General features: G+C 40.4%; 1 protein-coding gene across 1 annotated transcript; it reads right to left on the minus strand.

Moving 5' to 3' along the window:
- Nucleotides 1-105: 105 nt before the first annotated feature.
- Nucleotides 106-20,767, minus strand: SFXN4 (sideroflexin 4). Its single transcript, XM_081329551.1, has 14 exons — nt 20,610-20,767; nt 18,916-18,981; nt 16,814-16,885; nt 15,332-15,358; nt 15,177-15,231; nt 13,252-13,277; nt 11,852-11,905; nt 11,670-11,753; nt 11,521-11,583; nt 9,629-9,716; nt 5,455-5,570; nt 3,931-4,016; nt 2,105-2,213; nt 106-1,005 (listed from the first exon to the last, which is right to left on the minus strand). Exons 1-14 carry the CDS (start codon nt 20,646-20,648, stop codon nt 931-933), a joined length of 960 nt encoding a protein of 319 aa, XP_081185677.1. The 5' UTR covers nt 20,649-20,767; the 3' UTR covers nt 106-930.
- Nucleotides 20,768-21,115: the final 348 nt, after the last annotated feature.

Raw genomic sequence — 21,115 nt, forward strand, 5'->3', positions numbered from 1 at the left:
AATCATTCTGGAAATTTAGTAGCTCTTAGAAAGCTGGAGGCGGCCTCTGCAATAGACTGCGTAATCCCTACTCTACCCACTCAAAAAGGGAACAAATTCAATTTTTTAAAAAGGTTGATTCATGCATTTAATAGTTGGTCTCCAGTTCTGGGTATACAAGAAAGGGGTTTCTTTGTAAGAGACTGTCATAACAAATAGCAGCACCTAGCTAACATCTGCTCACCTTAAGTAGGTCCTGGCACTGGTAACTCCCAAGCATGACTGGGTTGTACCCCATACTTACAGCAATCCTGGGAAATGGGTTACAGACTGCAATAAGAACTAAGCCATCAGTTAAATTAAGGATTAGCACATTAGAAGGGCAAGAACATATAGACCAAGGCAAACTTTATTCCATGTAATTTATTAATTTATTTCCTGTCCTTTCTCCAGAACCCCTAAGCAATATACACAGCACTTCTTTGCCCAAAAGGAATATGTCAAGCTGAGAGAGAAGGAGAGAGAGTAGTAGCAGATCAAAATGGCAGATTGTTTTGCCATGGCTGAAAAGGCTGTTGAATGCGAGTGTCCCCAGCCCTAATTACAACATCTCATTTTACTGCACAAGTTCTCCTTCCATTTTAACAAAAAGCTGTAGAAGGCAGTTCACAATGCAATAGATTTTGCATTTATAGCTAAGAAGTCTGTTTCTTGAATAACGGCCTTTTGTTGTTTGATTACAAAATCAAATCCTTTCTGTACAGAGAAGTATCAATAAGAACATGATTATTCTATCCCCTCCCACTTAACCTTCAGTTTTTGTTACAGATGATTCAAAATACTTCAGACCAACTTTCTACTCTTACTACCAGAATTCGTCTTTTATGCATAAAAGCCAGCTTCATCATTACAAGAATGACGCTCCTAGAAAAACATTAAGGTCTCCCACTATTAAAGTCCCCTATAATAAAAAAATGTTTCTTTAGTGGAAGAAACCAGATCAGGCTCAAGTTCGTTTCTCTTTATCTGAAAAATAAGAGAACATTTTAAATTTCTTACTGGGTTATTTTAACCACTTGGATTCACTTCTGTACAAAGACATGACTTATAGAAATCATAGGATGTTGAAGTATCACAATTTACATCAAAATCTCACATTGCTGTCTCTGAATTAGTAATGCAAAAGACAAGAAGACAATTGAGTAGGCGATAAATAATAATAAAAAAGTCTTCTACAATGAAATACCTCCCCAATCCTCTGAAATCAAATAGAAATGTTTAGGAAAATATGACAATATGTTTAATACTGCAGTTATATTCAAACTCTAATATCATCTAAGTACTTCTCACCCTCTCTCTTTTTTGTCAATCTTTGCCCCCCCCCATGTGTTAAATTTTCAACTCTACAAATTTTAAACTTTGGACATTGTGAACATCTCTGTGCAGATAGTCCCTGATTTACAAGAGTTTGTTTAGTAGCTGTTTAAAGTTAACAACTGCACTGAAAACAGGGACTTTTTCACACGACCGTTGCTGCATCCTGATGTTCATTCACATGATCAAAATTCAGCCACTTGGCAACTGGTTCATATTCATGACAGTTGCAGCATCCTGGGATCATGTGATCAGCTTTTGTAACTTTTTGACAAGCAAAGGTGATGGGGAACAGATTCAGTTAACCGCTTAACTAATTTAACAACTGCAATGATTCACTTAACAACTCTGGCAAGAAAGGTCGTAAAGTGGGCCAAAATTAACAAGCATGTTACTAACTTAACAACTACAGGGATTCACTGAACAACTGTACCAGAAAGGTTGTAAAATGGGGCAAAGCTCAGTTAACAAATGTCTCGCTTAGCAACAGAAATGTTGGGCTCGGTTGCGGTCGTAAGTCAAGGACTATCTGTATCCCAATTCCAATCCTAACAGCTTCTGGGAGTTTCTATGCTTGCACATCCCAGTAAACCCAATGCCCCTCTTTCACGTAAGAGAACCCAGCCAATTTAATGTATCTTCCGATTTTCACTCGTCAGGGTTTATATGTTTTCCTCGTTTGCACTACCATTTAACCCTTTGATCTACCCGATTATCAAAAGTGGAAAAGAAAATGAAACATGCTGATTACCTCTCTTAACTGTGGAATCCAACTCAGTGAAACAGGCAGTATTAACCAACAGAAAAAATATACCAGAAACCCTCTCAAGTAAATTGACCTTTGTGGGAAAAGTCTTCTGCTGCAAAAAGTTGCAAGGGCAAGTTATTACACAGCCTGGCACTGATAAACCTTCAAGATGTTGGGACTTACAGGTAGTCCTCGAGTTACAACAGTTCATTTAGTAACCGTTTAAAGTTACCACAGCACTGAAAAATGTGACTTATGACCATTTTTCACGCTTACAACCTTTGCAGCATCCCCATGATCATGTGATCAAAATTCAGATGCTGGTTCATGCTGGGTCGCAAGATCACGTGATCCCCTTTTGCGACCTTCCGACAGGCAAAGTCAATGGGGAAGCCAGATTCACTTAACAACGAGATTACTAACTTATCAACTGCAGGGATTCACTTAGCAACTGTGGCAAGGAAGGTCGTAAAGTGGGTGAAAATTTACTTAATAAATGTTTCACTTAAGAACAGAAATGTTGGGCTCAATTGTGGTCACAAGTTGAGGACTACCTGTACTGACTTAGCAGTACAGAAAGAAGTTTTTCAGCTGCTTCCCCCAAACCAGAAAACTATTGATCCCTGGCCTCTTAGATGGATACCAGGAAACTTTTGGCAGCTAGAATTATGCTTAGTTATTCTTGTTATTTTGGCTGCCAGGCACTATAGGGAGGATGGTGGTACTAATGGAAAGGAAAGGCATGGAACTTTCAACTCCTCGGGAGTATTTTTTTTAAAAATAAATAAGTAAACTGTAGCCTAATATTTCATTTGATGCTTTGCTGCCAAATATTGACAATTTGATTTTTTTGGTGGGAAGAGAGGGAGAATGCAAAAAAACCTTCCAGATTCAGAGTCCAGTATGACATCCTGAAAGTATGACACACATAAAGCATTTTAGAAGATTATTCTTTGTCTCTTTGAATTCATCATGTATTGTTCCAATTATAGCCGCACAAAATTTGTACAGAAAGTCCCCTTTATTTTTTTAGCACTCTTTTCTTGGGAGACCTACAGCAAATTACAAGAAAGTAATAATAAAACATCGCCTTCAAAAAATCACCAATCCTTGAAAGTTAGTATAGGAATTAAAATAACCGTTCATTTTAAAAAGGAAACTGCAGTAAGAAACTTAAGAAGGAATTTGACCCTGAGATATAGTGTGATCCTCCAAATGACTAAATGGTCAGGCATGTCTTCAATTAACTTATGAAGACAGCATGAATCTAGTACTTTCCTTGGGATAGAATTTCATAAAAGAAGGCTAATGCTGGCTATTAGAAGGTTCCCACCTGACCATTCTAGGATGAGCTGGAGGACCATCTCTGTTGATTTCAATGCTAATGCTAATGGATACTGATAGAAGTGATCTTTTAGATACTTCTGAAATGATTTAGGAGAATGCCAGCATGGAAATTCTACCCCTAGTAGCCAATAGGCAATCAGAGTTATCTGGATTGCTAATGTTAACAGCTCTTCTTGCTGCATCAATCCAAAGTGTGATCGCAATCTTAATACAGCTACAGTTCCTGAAAAATTTCCCTGAGAATTCGGGGGTAATTCAGATTCTGTAAGCTTCAAAGGATCTTATTTGGTCCTGAATTCTTCTAGGCTAGATGAATCAGCAGCTAGACCAAATCTTGGTAAGAAGTAATTGGCCCAAGTTCAAGATGGGCTAACACAAGGATTATAGTTCCCCTGTTATATTATTTCATCATTGATAATGCATGTAATATTCTATTTGCTTTTTTTCTTGGTTATTTGGCTGAGGAAACCTATTTATCTTACCGATTTATGAGATACACGGTAGTTTCAGAAATAATCATTGGCACACCAAAGAGTATACCTCGGGATAATGCTGTTTCTCTTACAGCCTGTGCAGAAGGGAAAAACACACACATATATACAAAAGGAAAGTTAGAATCACAATATATTCAGGTCTCTTTAAGAGCTTGCATTTTTATGAATCTGGATGCCACATTTTTAAAGTTTTGGGCCTTTAAAATTCACCACAAGCATGTCCAATTAATGCAGTATGAGAGGGTGGCCAGGGCTGAGTATTATGGGCAATTTCTACCAGCAGGGCGGCTGATAGAATAGAAAGTCAAAATAGATATATCATAAAACTTAATGCATCCATCAGTTTAGCAAAATGTGAATTAGGAGTTGCACACTTTAATTTTAAAGAACCAGTTTTATTCTAAATTCAAATCCACTAAAATGCTGCTGAGGCCATCTTAGTCATAATGAGGGCTACCAGAATATGTGTTTCTATTAGATGAGCTATGTATCATAAATCTATAGTATGTGAAAACAATGATTTTGGAACTAAATGAAAAAAAAAATCACAATACAAGACAATCCAATCTCCAAAGCCACTCTGGTTAACAAATTAACAGTACAGACAATTACAATCAAAGCAATTAGTCTTCCTTACTATGTGTCAAGTTTATGTATGGGCTTTTCAAGTGACTCTGAGGCATTGTTTACCTTAAAAGTCCTTTATTTAGCCTAATACACTGGCAAATACTTGCTTGAAGGAAGCTGGAATCTGAAATCTCCACCCCTTGCACAATACATTAAACACAATTCTCCACCTTTCTAATTTTGTCATTAATCATATTCTCCAATTAATTTAAAGAATCAGTTTCCCTTCCGTTAGAAAACCCACCAAGCTCTTATCTTCTTTAATTTCAGATGGCCTTGAGGAACAATCCTCCTCTTCCCCCCTCCCAACCTTAATCCAATCTCTTAAAGCAATACACAAGTTTAACATAAAATAGCTGCTTCTTCATCTCTTGTCAAGCAAGAACATTCGATGTTAGCAGCATTGACACTATGATTATAGAGCCTGGGAAGTCCACAAAACAAAGGGCCAAACCAAAAATTTCCACTTTGGGGGGAGAGGGGAACACACCAAATGTATGTTCATAAGGAAATTCTGGTAAATAAGTAATGGGGAGAGTGCTACTAAATGTAACTGACTATCAAAATACAGAAATTGAGAACAAAAAAATAGCCATGCTGGATCAGGTCAGAAGCCTGTCTAATCCAAGAGCCTATCAAAATCCACAAGCAGGACACAAGCAGAATTACATTTTTCCATTTCCAGTAGCTCAAACCATCTATATTACCTCCTTTAATAGAGGTAACGCGTAGCTGTCACAGTAGCTTTTGATAGGATTTCCTTCTAATTTATAAATGACTAATATCCCTGTGATGATTTAATTTAATTGAGTATAGAAGGGTTTAGTTGAAATGGAATAGAACGGGGAAAAACAAGCTAGTGGAAAAATGTGTTCCTTCACTTACTTTTCCCCCCGCCACCTTAGACATTCCAATAACTTCACCCGTGCTATGCATGACCTTAATCCCGTTCTCACGTTCAAAATTTCTGACTATGAACACATTGAATGCACAGAGAACACCTGCAGAGAACAGGGGAAGAGATTAGGCTTGGTAAGAAATGTAAACAAGACTTATTAGTCTTAACTCTCAATTCTTGTGATAACATTTATATTATCAAAGCAGAAGAGTGACTTGAGTTCTGGCAGACATTGTAAAATTAAAAAAAACAAACATAAAAATGCACTTTAGGGCTTAAATTCTGCTGCAATTGCTGGAGACTCTTCCAGAAATTATGTTTTTGATAATCAGTTGGCTTACGTGGAAACTGCTGAAGGTTGTTTCCGGTGTTTTCTTGGCTCATACTGAAACTTCAGCCAAACTGGCAAAATTTTCTAGCACTGTATTCTAATTTTCTTCATAATTTTCTGCATCAGTTTTAGGAAAAAAAAATCTATGGACATACCCAAAATGACCTGGAGGAAGTAATAATATGATGTACAGTATGTACAATAAAATATGAAAAAACAGATACTGACTACTGGAAATTCTGTTCAGCTTCCATTATAATCTGAATTAAATGAAAGACTCCCTTTTTATCAGAAAAAAACCCTAACAATTAAAACAATTCTGAGTTTGAAACTAATGGATGTGTGATCAACCTGTGACTTTTAAATTATTTCTGGGAGAATGGGCTAAATTTATTCCAAGTATTTAAGGTAACTACAGGAATGAGAAATTGGAGGCAGTGCCTTTGAAATTCTACATACCGTATATACTTGAGTATAAGCCGACTCGAGTATAAGCCGAGACCCCCAATTTCACCCCCAAAAACTGGGAAAAGTTGTTGACTCGAGTATAAGCCGATCCGCCGTTCTGCAAGCCTCCGCGCCGGCGGAGGCTGGATCCGCGCTCTGCAAGCCTCCGCCGCCGGCGGAGGCTGGATCCGCGCTCTGCAAGCCTCTGCCGCCAGCAGAGGCTCGATCCGCCATTTTGCAAGCCTGAATACACAGGAATACCCTGTGTGGCCGCGGCTCTCGGGGAAGCCCTGGCTGTCCGCTTCCTCGCTCCACGCTGCCATTCGGGGCCCGCGCGTTCCCCGGGCAAATCGCGGCGCCCAGCAGGCGAGGAAACACGCCCACTCCAGTCGCCCCCCCTTCCCTCAGGAGACGCGAAGCAAGTGACCGCCCGGAGCTTACCGAGGACTTGCGCGCGGCCGAGGCTTCGGTGCTTCCAGGATCGCGCGCACCTCTCCCAAGCCGCCGCCGTAAGGAGACCTGCCGAAGTTTGGGGAGGTTTGGGGAGGTGCGCGCGCACCTCCCCAAACGTCGGCAGGTCTCCGTTCCTCCGCGCAGACCTGCCAACGTTTGGGGAGGTTTGGGCGCCTCCCCAAACCTCCCCAAACGTCGGCAGGTCTCCGATCCTCCTGCCGACGTTTGGGGAGGTTTGGACGCCTCCCCAAACCTCCCCAGGTCTCCGTTCCTCCGCGCAGACCTGCCGACGTTTGGGGAGGTTTGGGCGCCTCCCCAAACCTCCCCAGGTCTCCGTTCCTCCTGCCGACGTTTGGGGAGGTTTGGGCGCCTCCCCAAACCTCCCCAGGTCTCCGTTCCTCCGCGCAGACCTGCCGACGTTTGGGGAGGTTTGGGCGCCTCCCCAAACCTCCCCAGGTCTCCGTTCCTCCTGCCGACGTTTGGGGAGGTTTGGGCGCCTCCCCAAAGATCCCCAAACGTCGGCAGGTCTTCGTTCCTCCTGCCGACGTTTGGGGAGGTTTGGGCACCTCCCCAAACCTCCCCAGGTCTCCGTTCCTCCGCGCAGACCTGCCGACGTTTGGGGAGGTTTGGGCGCCTCCCCAAACCTCCCCAAACGTCGGCAGGTCTCCGTTCCTCCTGCCGACGTTTGGGGAGGTTTGGGCGCCTCCCCAAACCTCCCCAGGTCTCCGTTCCTCCGCGCAGACCTGCCGACGTTTGGGGAGGTTTGGGCGCCTCCCCAAACCTCCCCAAACGTCGGCAGGTCTCCGTTCCTCCTGCCGACGTTTGGGGAGGTTTGGGCACCTCCCCAAACCTCCCCAGGTCTCCGTTCCTCCGCGCAGACCTGCCGACGTTTGGGGAGGTTTGGGCGCCTCCCCAAACCTCCCCAGGTCTCCGTTCCTCCTGCCGACGTTTGGGGAGGTTTGGGCGCCTCCCCAAACCTCCCCAAACGTCGGCAGGTCTCCGTTCCTCCTGCCGACGTTTGGGGAGGTTTGGGCACCTCCCCAAACCTCCCCAGGTCTCCGTTCTTCCGCGCAGACCTGCCGACGTTTGGGGAGGTTTGGGCGCCTCCCCAAACCTCCCCAGGTCTCCGTTCCTCCTGCCGACGTTTGGGGAGGTTTGGGCGCCTCCCCAAACCTCCCCAGGTCTCCGTTCCTCCGCGCAGACCTGCCGACGTTTGGGGAGGTTTGGGCGCCTCCCCAAACCTCCCCAGGTGCCCAAACCTCCCCAAACGTCGGCAGGTCTGCGCGGAGGAACGGAGACCTGGGGAGGTTTGGGGAGGCGCCCAAACCTCCCCAAACGTCAGCAGGAGGAACGGAGACCTGCCGACGTTTGGGGAGGTTTGGGGAGGCGCCCAAACCTCCCCAAACGTCGGCAGGAGGAACGGAGACCTGCCGACGTTTGGGGAGGTTTGGGGAGGTGCGCGCGCACCTCCCCAAACCTCCCCAAACTTCCGCAGGTCTCGGACGGCGGTGGCTTGGGAGAGGTGCGCGTGATCCCGGAAGCACCAAAGCCTCAGCCGCGCACAAGTCCTCGGTAAGTTTTTTTGTTGACTGGAGTATAAGCCGAAGTGGAATTTTTCAGCCCAAAAGTGGCCTGAAAAATTCGGCTTATACTCAAGTATATACGGTAATTGTTAAGTTTATGGTCCTTGAACTTCAGGAGGAAATTAAAGAAGTTTGGATAAAAGAAAGCAATCTTTGGGGTAGGTAGCCAACTGAGGGCACTCCCATAAAATATGTTAAGCCCCTGCCTAAACATACTTGGCTCATAATTCATAATAAAAGTAGGTTGGACTAGGATCACTATCTTATATTTTACCAACCAACAGGATTTTTATACCTCAAAGGCTGCAGAAACACTTGAAAATGACTTTATTAATAAAGACTACTTTTATCCTTTTATCAACCAAGGATCAACTTTTAGAAGTAAACCCAGGAATCTCAGGACTCAGAATCTTGCGAGATCGAATCTGGGTCGACCACTGGGACCAAAGGTTTACTCTTCCAAGCTTTAGGACTGGAGCTGGAGCCCATCTCCAGGGAATTTCTATGGGCTACTCTTTGAGTCCTACTTATGTGGTGCCTTCCGATTGGTGTGTTGATGGCTGGCAATCAGTTGTTTCCCTGTGCTGTCAAGCCCTCAGTTCTTAAATACCTGATAAGCTGGTGGTAAATCAGCACTCCAGTTGACTGACAAGGGGCCCATTTCCCAGGCTTCAATCATTTCTCTGGCTATCTTTGTACCTGCATGGCCAACAATCTTAGTAACTGGAAAATTGAAATATATGTCCTTGTTTATTGCAATGTGAGGCTACCAATGAGTTCGGCTCTCCTCATCTGAACGCTTGTGTTCTTGCAGTTTGTGGTTAGCTTGCTCCCTGTCTGTCCTACATAATTAGAATACTACTTCATGTGATTTGATCTTACCCTAGTTGTCACATTTAGGGATAACATAAATTTTTTTAACAAAAAGATTATTAAGATAACTCTGGATTTATTGCTGTGTATTAAAGGAACATATGTTCCTCTAGGAAATATGCCCAGTATTTAGCATCTATATTCAGAATAAAAAATGTGATTTTTCCCCCCCTGGCATGAGGCTTGTTAAACAAACGATAATAAAACACTGAAATGGGACCTGGATAGCTGATTTCCAGCAGTGAATTATTAATCAGCAGTGTTTGTCAACATTTGAAATAGGGTTTTTTTTCAACAAGGACAATTTTTAAACAACATGGCCACATTTTGAAACTGTTATGTTTACAACATAAATATTATATTTGAAAAAATGCTCGTACATGATAGAATAGCAAAAATTATATAAGGCAAACTTGTTGACAGCATAGAATACCTGTAACTAATGTTTCAAAGAACTGTCACACTTTTACTCACCAAAAAAAGCACTTGCCGTGAACTTGCTGAAGAAATGCCCTGGAGTATTTAGCAATTTCTTACGCTCTATAACATAGTGAGGGAGAGTCTAAAAACAACCGTTTCACACAGAGAGAGAGAGAGAGAGAGAGAGAGAGAGAGAGAGAGAGAGAGAGAGAGAGAGAGAGAGAGATTGTCTGTGACATTTTTATTTTGTACTCAGCTTTATTTCATGGAGTGATTGACTATAAGCTTTTTTCCACTAAATGTTAATAGGTCTATATCCCCAACAAGACCATATCCACTTTTTTTAGTTCCCATGTCACCAAATTGAGCTTCAATGTAAAATCACTAATTTTCAGCTATCCGCATTTTTACTTTCCCCCCCCCTTAAAAATAAGTCTTAATAGTCTTCTATTAAGTTTAGCGTGCATCTTCTGTCTTTTAACTCCCAGTCTCCCAAACCAGAAAACACAACAAAGTTAAAGTAGCACTGCCCCTTTTAGTGACATCAGGTCTCCTTTAGCCACAAGATCAGATTGGCAACCTTCTTCCACCCAGGGGCTAGAGTTCAAGTCTTGGATAAATATTCCGGCACTTAAAGTTCAGGGTAAATCTTAAAGACTTGCTTCTTAGAAAAATTTGAGCCATGTTCAAAGGAGAATAAAGCCATGTTCAAAGGAGAATATAAGAGTGTGCTCAGCAGAGGCTCAGGAAACATCTTGTGACTGGGGAAAGAAATGCTTATGGAGAGGAGGAAGATCATCTAAGTAACGCATAAACATATGTACATGGGCTCATAATACCCTTCCGCATCATTACAATTTGTTAATAGACAGCAGTACAATTCTACATCAAGTCTGAGATAGAATTCCAAACTTTTTTAGAACTCTGGCAGGTGTATATATTTATTTTGGGACAATGGGTTGAATGATTTTGGTTGATGGTCCAGATCCAGCTGCAGAGTGGTAGATTTCTGACTCCTACCATGAAGGCTGAGGGGGAAAGGGGAAAATCAATTTCAGGTCACAAATAGGTTGCCTGTGTAAATAATTTAAGCAAATCAAATCAAAATCTCGATGGATTCTGATCAGATATGAGTCGTGGTCTTGGTGTGTATGTATGTTTGTTTGTAACCTTCATATTTCGATTATAGATCCTGAAACCGAACAAAAAATAGTAAACTCTACAGATTGTCTTTCTCCCTAATTAGTACATGCTCTCGGTGGCACTTTGCTGTTTATCAATCTAGACATGATATAAATAAATAGTTATGCAAGAAAGACTGGTGTCTAGAATAAGAAATTGGAAATATATCAAGCTTTGAAGAGCGGGGACACTACAAAATCTATGGAAAACTATGAAGATGGCAAACATACAAATAGAGAGTGCTAGTTTAGCTCACATCTCAGTGAATAGGCATGATACGTTAAATTTAGGCATTACCCATTGAATTTGAACATATGGTTGGAGACAATTTTAAGTAAGGATGCTGAAAAAGAAATTTCCTTCTCATTTAAAAACAATGTTGGAAAACCATTAGATCACACTAACAATCCCTTGTATAAATTAATAGCAATAACACTTAGACTTATATACCCTTCATAGTGCTTTATAGCCCTCTCTAAGCAGTTTACAGATTCGGCATATTGCCCAAAACAATCTGGGTCCTCATTTTACCGACCTTGGAAGGCTGAGTCAACCTTGAGCCAGTCAAGATCGAACTGCTGCCAGTCAGCAGAATTAGCCTGCAAAACTGTATTCTATCTGTGCCACCATAGCTCTTCATTACTATTAATCAATTATTAACAAATAGTTCCATGCATGAATCCATGCCACTCCATATGCTACTGTTCTGTGAAAAAAAAGCATAATTAGAAAACAAAAACCAGGCAGAAATAGGCAATACATACTCCTATTAAGGCCAAACCTGGGATGCTTCCAATAGAGAGAAGTGTCTGTTTCCATGAAAGTTCCTGTAAGCAAAAAATGTGACACCATGAAAACACACCTATTCACTACACTGCAAAAAAGATTGTTGCAATCTGCCACATATACTTACATTTTTCTCACCATTCTCCAATGATCTTTTTACAGAATTCCTGTTTGCCAAACTGAATCCACCAATATACGCATGGAAAAGAAACTGCAAAATATGAAATTACAAATGCACAGTACCAACATGAGTTAACAAATTAATCTAAACAAATTAATACAAAGTGAATGGCTTAGCTTAGGCAGTACCTGCTGGGAAAACGATGCCAAAAATCTTCTGTATGGTAAGGAAGCAAATGCAGCCTGTGAATAGAAATTTATATGGGAAACACATTTGGACAATATTGCAAAGATATATACCTGCACTAGCAGATCATTTTATAATTTGCTATAGTATACCATCATGTAGTTCCAGAAGCAAACATCCAGTTTTTTTCAGGCCCAAATCTAAATTTGCTACTGGCACCACGGATCCCATGTGAGATAACTGCTCCCAAATCACTTCATTTCCAGTCAATAGACTCTAAAGAAGCATCTGGAATCAATGAGTAGTCTGAACATACCATGCGTTCTATTCCTAACGCCACTTTACTCTGCCAGATATATTATTTAACCACTGTTTTTAAAAGCATTCAAACAATCTTTTGGTCTCCATGCTTTTGGGGATAACATAAATTGAGCAACAGTTATGGCAACTCGCACATCATAATAATCTTCATAAAACTGTGTTTGTGCACCATAAAAAGCAAAGCAATTCCTACATTTAAAAAGCTGCTTCATCTATACCAGGGGTGTCAAACTCGCAACATCATGTGACGTGTTGAGATGTTTTGCAATTTTTTTCCATTGCTGGCATTAGGGTGGGCGTGGTTTCGGCATGACACACCCGCCCATGGGCCGGCAGTTTGACACCCCCGATCTATATACTCTGCAAATCAACATGTGTATTCACAATGAGCCTGTAATGTTTTCTGTCTACTGAATCCTTGGAGGCTAAATGTGCTTGTGTCCAATCTTGGTTCCCTTAAAAAAATTCTTCAGTATGTACAGAGGTGAAAAAAGCAATTCAACAGTCGATACCTGAAAACGCATTAAGGTACATTCCCAATATGCATTGAATAATCTATCGAATGAATTAATTTTCTCAGCTCTCAGGTCCTTTTTTTAAAATCTCACCTCTTCTTTCATCTAAGCAGTTTATTTTATTTTCCCTCCATCAAATTTTATTCCTCATTTATGTTTGTTGATTTCATGAGTCTCTCCCAGTCACCTGTTTCCTTCTCCTTTCCACCTATCGCTTTGTGCCATGTAATTATCACTGGGCTGCTTAGGAGGAAAAGGGATCTTTTCTTAAGAAATGTTGCATTCTGCGAATCGAAGGTTATTCAGTTTGTCATTATCTCCCTCTCTTATGTGGACGATTTGGACAATATTGGTGCAAAGACAGGAAAGGACATAGATCCGTTTGCTCTCCAGAAATTGTCAGCAATATGTGTTCTCTCTGCACTGAAACACTGCATGCAGATTATATTGACTAACGTGAGTCCAATTAAAAAGTGGAACAATTAGTATAATTGTACCAAGATTTATATTTTTATTCGTTTTAAAACTCCAATGTATATATTCTGAAAACTTTCATTGTTACTCACCAGTGAAGCAGAAATACACACAAAACCTTTGAAAGAAAGAAAACTGTCCAGTTAGCAAATTCATTGCACGGTGCATATAAGGGAGTGATAGAAAAATAAATAATATAAAAAATGTCAACATATACAGTAATTATAACTTGGGCACTATGTACACAAAAACATGAATTATGGGCCTTATGGCTTTTTCGGAGTTTTATACTTCATTACTTTAGGAAATGATTGGTACTGAATAAGCAATGGAAGTTTTAGAGGTTATCAGTTATTAAAAATAAGGTAAAACTGTGTTCGTCTAAGAATTAATTGTTTCAATAATGAAACTGATTTTCAATTAATTTTTTCCACATTCCTACATGCAACTCCTAATAAGACAAATATTTATTTATTTATTTATTTTATTGCATTTATATACCGCCCTTTCCCTGAGGACTCAGGGCGGTTTACAGGGAGTTAAAAATCAACCATACAAAAGTTAAAAACCAATTTAAAAAAGATTAAACCAACCCTGTACTATTAAAAAACCCCAATTAAAATAAATTTCTCCTCAGCCTGGGCCCGAGAGCTCAAAGAGCCAGGTCTTCAGGCCCCGGCGGAATGATCGGAGGTCGGGGGCAGTCCTCAGCTCCACTGGCAGCTGGTTCCAGAGGGCAGGCGCTCCCACTGAGAAGGCCCTATCCCTGGGTGTCACCCGCCGGCAATCTCTTACCGGCGGGACCCTGAGCAGACCCTCCCTGTGGGAGCGCACTGGGCGAAGGGCATTTGATGCCGGCAGCAGGTGTTCCCTCAAATATTGCTAAGCTCAAAGATTTAAAAATTGCCAGTGAAGCCTGGGCTACTTTTTAAACTACATTTTTATGTATAATAATAAAGATTATGGCATTTAAGAAAACCTATATGGTTATTTATTTTAAATATCTGGTTAAATTATGCTTTGTTCAACTATAGTCTACTAAATAAACTATAACCAACAAAGTCAACACAAGAAAAAATCTAGGTTTACCAACTACAATGGCCTAGTGCATGTAATACACTAAGCCAAAACTAAACAAACTACATTAAAATTTAACATGATTTATAATGCCTGTCTGTGTCTGTTAGAATATATTCCCAGACTTATCAAATCACAATCACTACTAAAAACAAATGTATAAATTAATACTGAGATCATATTCTAACATGCATTCCAGGAATAGATGCAGGCTATGGATAATATACATTAATAACAGCATTGACTGACAACAGTTCATTTCGTGACCGTTCAAAGTTACGTGACTTATGACCATTTTTCACATGACCGTCGCAGCATCTCTTGGTCATGTGATCAAAATTTAGATGCTTGACAATTGGTTCGTATATATGATAGTTGCAAAGTCCGGTGTGTGTGTGTGTGTGTGTGTGTGTGTGTGTCTTGTGATCAGCTTTTGTGACCTTCTGACAAGCAAGTGAAGCCAGATTCACTTAACAATGTTATTAACTTAACATCTGAAATTATTCACTTAACAACTGTGGCAAGAAAGGTCGTTAAAATGGAGCAAAACTCACTTAACAAATGTTTCACTTAGCAACATAAATTTGGGACTCAATTGTGGTCGTAAGTCGAGGACTACCTGCATACCAAAATTAATTTTACTTCCTGCTATGTTATTCATCAGTACTAATAACAGTGTGGGGAAGTGATTAAGGTGGTGGACTATAAATGGGAAGACTTAGATTGAAATCTATCATCAATCACAGAGCTCCAAAGTTATTGCTGGACCCCTCGCTCCCCTCACCCCAGGCCACCACACAGGGTTAAGGGGTAAAATAGGAGGAAGGAGCTTGCATACTGTTGCCTTGAGTTTCTAAATGGAAGGTGGGTTATCAAACAAGTAAACAATTACTGAAAAAACCTGAGTTCAAATTGCAATAAAATGACATTTGAAACCAACCGCCTCCTCTAAAGAGGAAAGGAATTGTATCACCAGTGCTGGGATTCACACAAGTCTGAGGAAAGAAAAATACATATAAAATTGATTAGAACATCTCTACTAAAAGATGAAAAGAACAGGTTAAAATAATTCCTAAATATAATAGGAAAACTCACCAGACTTATTTTCCAGGCATCTCTGACCTAAAACATTGGAAAGCAATATTTTAGAAATAGGTCAGAAACCATTTTATAGCTGAATATATATTATGGAATGGCTAAGCTTTTCAAGAACCATTGATGGGATTATTTAAAATGTTTTGGGGGTTTTTGTCCATCGATAATGCTTTTTCACATAATTTGCTATATCATAACCGATATCCCAAATCACTTTTAAAAAAATCTGATAGCTTCATTTAAGTTGTATTTCAGCTCAAATAAATTGTGACATTTAAAAATCATAGGATAATGAAATATAGATATAGAAGTAAAAAGATATGTATATAAGTTCAGAACTAATTAAAATTGGCTTGTCAAGAATGAATCCTGGGCTGATACTCACAGTTCGTTCATTTTACTTGTTAGTATGCTTAAATAAATTTCTTGTGGTTTAAACCTAAGATTCTTATAAACTAAGAGCAAGCTAGAAAATATTGTCTGACCAAACCAGGATTCCAGATGCAACATAATCTAAAGAAAATATTTGAAGATTTGATGATCCACTTATATTACTAGGAATAAATAAGCATACATCAGCCAGCACTGTGACTTGCTGCGATGTGTGATTACAGTCACCCTCTTTTATGGCATTCTTTTAAAACTAACAAACAAAAGCTTTTTATTTATTTATTAATTTTTTATGCCACCATCTCCCCTACAAGGTGACTTTGTTGTTCCGTCAGTATTTATGGTTTCCCCCAAACGTTACATACTTCTGTTTCCTTTTCAACATCTACTTTGATCTTTATACATTAGGATATATTTATTCATATCTACGGACTTGTATGATTGGAAAAAGAACAGGCTCCACAGAACAGGGGCCCTCAACATGAGGGCCACGGACCAGTACCATTCCGTGACCTGTTAGGAACAGGGCTGCGCAAGAAAGCAAAGCTTCAACTATGTATGCGCAGGATCTATATATCACACGAACTCTTCCTTTCCCTCCCCCAGTCTGAAAAAAATTGCCTTCCATGAAATCAGTCCCTAGTGCCAAAAAGTTTGGAGACCGTTGCTATAGAAGATACAGTAGAAATTCTACCTATGTTAGTTCTGCTGCAGTAGTGTGACCCCATTGTCCACACTTCAAGAGACTGCACATATGTTACATACAAAAACTGCTCACATTGATAGGCTTCTTTACAGATCACTATATTCAAAGTGTGGATGTCACAGGACAGAGGTAATTACTGGTGTCACACTAGAAATGTGTTCAGCAGCATCAATGCATGACTACTTTACAGACAGTATCACACGAACAAAGCTGGTGGCTTAGCCTCACTTGAGGAGAGCTGGGATCAAAACGATGACAGTTACAAATTCAGTTCCTCTCTCCATGCCTCGAGTCTCAGCTTAGATATCAGGCCACAGAAACGAGAAACCTAATCATTTTTGCACACTAGAATGTAATGTACAAATATGTTGACAACATCGCTGTACCTTTTTATTTTGTAAAGACGTTACATCTTCTCCACTATTCAGTAAAAGATCTCTCGATGCATTAATGTCCGCCTGTATTTACAAGAAAAGTGGAAATAAACTGGGGGGTTTTTTCCCTAAAAGCATTTCTTTTCTTGTGATGTTGTCGTTTTTTCCCCACTGAGTGTTTTGTGACACAAAACACAATCAACCAGTATTGCGCATGGCTTTTCTCTACCCTACTCTTATAGGTAAGTGGAGGGTGAAAGGACAAACTCAGAGCAGCTTCTAGGACGCAAATTGATCCAGAAGAAAGCATCAGGGGATGGCTTGTCTCTCTCCCAGATCTGTTGCTCCAATCCGATCTGCAAGACTTTTCAAGGGGAGGAAGGATGTGAGGAATCCAGACCAGTAATCTACCACAACATATTCATTCCAGTCCCAAGCCCTTTATGTATTCATGCAGAGAACCTGTTTCAATCTTCCTTAAATATATTCATTGACCATTAATGGAACAGCACTGTTTCTTTCCCACTGGTGGTAATAGAAAAAGCTGAAGTACCTGTATCTTTTGACCAATAAGTAAGTGCAAAGAGCCTCAAAGCTAAAAGCAACAGAATTGCTCTTTTTGGTGACAGTCTGAATTTGGTGCAATGCAGTGGTTCGCTCTACTGTATGTGTATCCCAGGCTAACACACATGGCTTAATTCTTTCTTTCAAATATTTGTTATTATACGTCATAACACTTTGAAATTAATGGCTTTTTTCTTTAAAATAATGCTACTGTGACTGAAAGCTTATTATAACAAGCATATTATATTAACAATCATTTCTATGCGAGCTGCCTGATTTTATTCTTCCATTTGTGTGGACCTGCTAGTTGTATTTTGTATGTTGTCTGAATCAAGAAAATGTTACACATTATTAATTTTCTTTGTCTTAATGATGCAGTCTGAAACTGTAGCTTGCACTTATTTGATCTAGCTTTGTTTTAGCATTATATCCTGTCTCAAACTAATGGCTAATTCATGGCTCTTGTTGCTCCAGGAAAATGAAACAAGTTGCAGGAATGGCTACGAATTGTCTCAGCAGCTATATTTCGACTACTCCATTTTCAAAATTTACTCTTCTATTTAATCTAGGCATGTAAGATTTTTTTTTAAAAAAAAGGGGGGTGGTTAGAAAAATATTCATTTTCCCACATCCTTTATATAGTAGCTCTGATGCTGAACAGAATATTAATTACCTTGATTTGAATTTGGAGGAAAAAAAGCAAACAGACAAGGTAATATTACTCAGTTAGCTACTTTAAAATAGCCAAGAAGACAAGGAGGCTGCAGCTGACGCAGCATCTACAGGTAATCGAGAAGAGCAACAAAGATGATTAGGGAACTGGAGGCTAAAACATATAAGGAACTGTTGCTGGAATTGGGTATGTAGCAGTGTTCCAATATCTCAGAGGTTGCCACAAAGAAGGGAGGGTCAAGCTATTCTCCAAAGCAACTGAAGGCAAGACAAGAAGCAACAGATGGAAACTAATCAAGGAGAGAAGCAACCTAGAACTAAGGAGAAACTTCCTGACAGTTAGAACAATTGATCAGTGGAACAATCTGCCTCCACAAGTTGTGAATGTTCCAACACTGAAAGTTTTTAAGAAGTGACTGGATAGCCATTTGTCTGAAATGGTATAGGGTTTCCTGTCTGAGGAGAGAGTTGGACCAGAAGACCTCCAAGGTCCCTCCCAACTCTTGTTATTGTTATTCTGCGTTTGGAAACATCATGTGACTGCAATGTACCTTTTACTTCTTCAGTTACCGTTAACTTGCTATCCATAAGTCAGTTGTTAAACACATTAATGGTGATCATGTAACTGTGAGATGCTGTGATGGTTGTAAATGTAAAGATTGATCACAAAACTGTCATTCATTCAATTTCTATAACCAGCCATCTCAATCTAATGGACTCTTTTTTAGCACAATTTCAAATGGTTGCTACACAAGGCAATCAGTAAACAAGAGACTACCTGTAAATTTTTAGTAAGTCATATGAATGTGCCCACAGAAATGCTTCCTAGCTTGCTTTCAAGTTTCAGCGTCCACAGCTTAAATATATAGGTTCCTTACCTCACGTGTAAATATGACCAAGGGGTCCAAAATTTCTATCCAATGCTTCAATCTTTCGGAAAAAGTCTAAAGAAATAGATTTAAAAGATACCTGAGCTTGAATATATTTTTGCAGTGATGGTGAAATTAGTCAAAATTGCCCAATAACATAAACCCAGTAGTTTTATCCACACTTCAAAGCCATTGTTGCTCTCCATTATACTGAACCTGTGCTTTTTTTTTAATTAAACAAGACACCCAGCATAGTCAAGTCATCCATGAAAAGCATACCCCACAGTCCTTTGAAACTTCATGCTTGATCTTTCTGGCTTGTGATTCAGGGAAACTCAATAACTCAAATAAAGAATCACGTCCTTTTGACAAGAAAAATCAACTAGAGGAGGGTTGTATTTTGATGCAAGGAGTTGATATGTGAGGGAAGATGGGGCTAAAATATTCTTTCACTCTCACCTGTTTTGCAAGTATGGGGAAATGGGTTGTTTTTAATGGAAACATTAAGCTTATCAACTCTTACTATAGTGTAACTTGCAAAAACAACTTTATATAAAAGTCATTTCTATTAAGCCACACCTGTTCTACATTTCTACTAGACTTACTGAAAATCAACTGGGCAAGAAATGACCCCCAAATGCTGGACTGTTATCCAGAGGGTAACCCGGAATTTAGAATACAATTATCTCAGAGTTGAAGGCATTTAGCCTCCATTTCTGAGTACATTTCAGGATTCCTAGTATAGGACAACCAAAAGAAACATTTGTTTTGTTTTCTCATCCTTAATGCATGCTGTATAGGTTTCACATAAGAGCAAACAGATCCAAAAACCATCCCCATTCCTTCTGCTTCCAAGTATTATTTGCAGCAGAGGCCAAGAACTCTGCAAAGCAGGTTAAAATACTGTATGGCTTTCAGAACCAAATTTTTGGATACCGTCAAAGAGCTTCCCTTTTCTTTAAAGTCATAAAATTATGCCCATTCAAGAGATGGGACAATTGAAAGGCTTTGTGGTTGTAGTCATATGAATCCCATTTAACCCTGATAATGACTAGGTATGCAGGGTGTGATACTATACCCATTAAAAAGCATGCAAGCCCTATTGAAATCAATAAGGCTTACTTTTGAATAGTCTTTAGGAATAGAACAAGTTTAATATATCTACAAAGCAGCTTTGAATGAGGTCTCGTTTATTACACTAGGGCAGGGGTAGGCAACCTCGGCTCTTTTATGACTCATGGACTTCAACTCCCAGAATTCCTGAGTCAGCATAGCTGACTCAGGAATTCTGGGAGTTGAAGTCCATGAGTCATAAAAGAGCCGAGGTTGCCTACCCCTGCACTAGGGCTTTTATCACACTGGTCTTAATTGCTGAGCGTTCGGGAATGGGAATGTCATAGTCTTGCTGTACGGCTTTTCCTTCCTAGTTTTACAACGTTTGCTTGTGTCACTGCGGATTTTGCCGAGTCGAAGAAATAACTCCTTCCACGCCACCCGCCAGCTTTTCCTGCCTCTCAAATCTCCACATTTCCTGAGCAGAAGGGTTGCAGGCGAGGGCGAAGTTCCCTCGGCCAGCCCTTTAGTCCTACGATCGCCCTTTCTAGCTCGAACCCCTTTCCCCACGTACTTCCAGGCGGCCCTTAAAACGTTCATTCCCCGCCCTTTTCCGACCGCGGCGTCACGCTTATTACAGTTAACCATACTTGACCCTCGTTTCTCCAAAACTGCAAATTCAAATCCATCGTGGCTCGGATGGCCGCGCGCCGGAAAAGCGGCTGTTCCGGAAAACGTCGGCAAAGTCAACCCGGCCGTGGAGATCTTTTCGCCATGCGGGTTCATCCCCTCGCCTTTGACGTCATTCGTTTGTTCCTTGGACGCCGATTCGATCTTCAAACGTTCCCGGTTTTTTTTTACACGAAAAACTCGAATCCCTGTGGAATGGTTCTCCCCGTTTCCCGCATCCCGGGAAAAGGGGGAAGGGAGGTGCAGAGTCACAAGATGGGAGGAGTGGGGGTGACTGTCCTCCCTTAGCTTCTTCAAGGCTAGGAATAAATATAGGAACACCCCAACGCATTCTTACTCTTGCGTTTAGTTTTTTTAAATCAAGCCGTGATCCGATCAAGACTGCAATTGGTCTGTCAATGAACGGATTGGAAGTTTTAGCCCGGGTTCGCGTAACTTAACGGGAATCGGCAATTGATTTCATCAT

Source organism: Vipera berus, assembly GCF_964194415.1.
Source record: "Vipera berus genome assembly, chromosome: 5".
NCBI lineage: Eukaryota > Metazoa > Chordata > Lepidosauria > Squamata > Viperidae > Vipera > Vipera berus.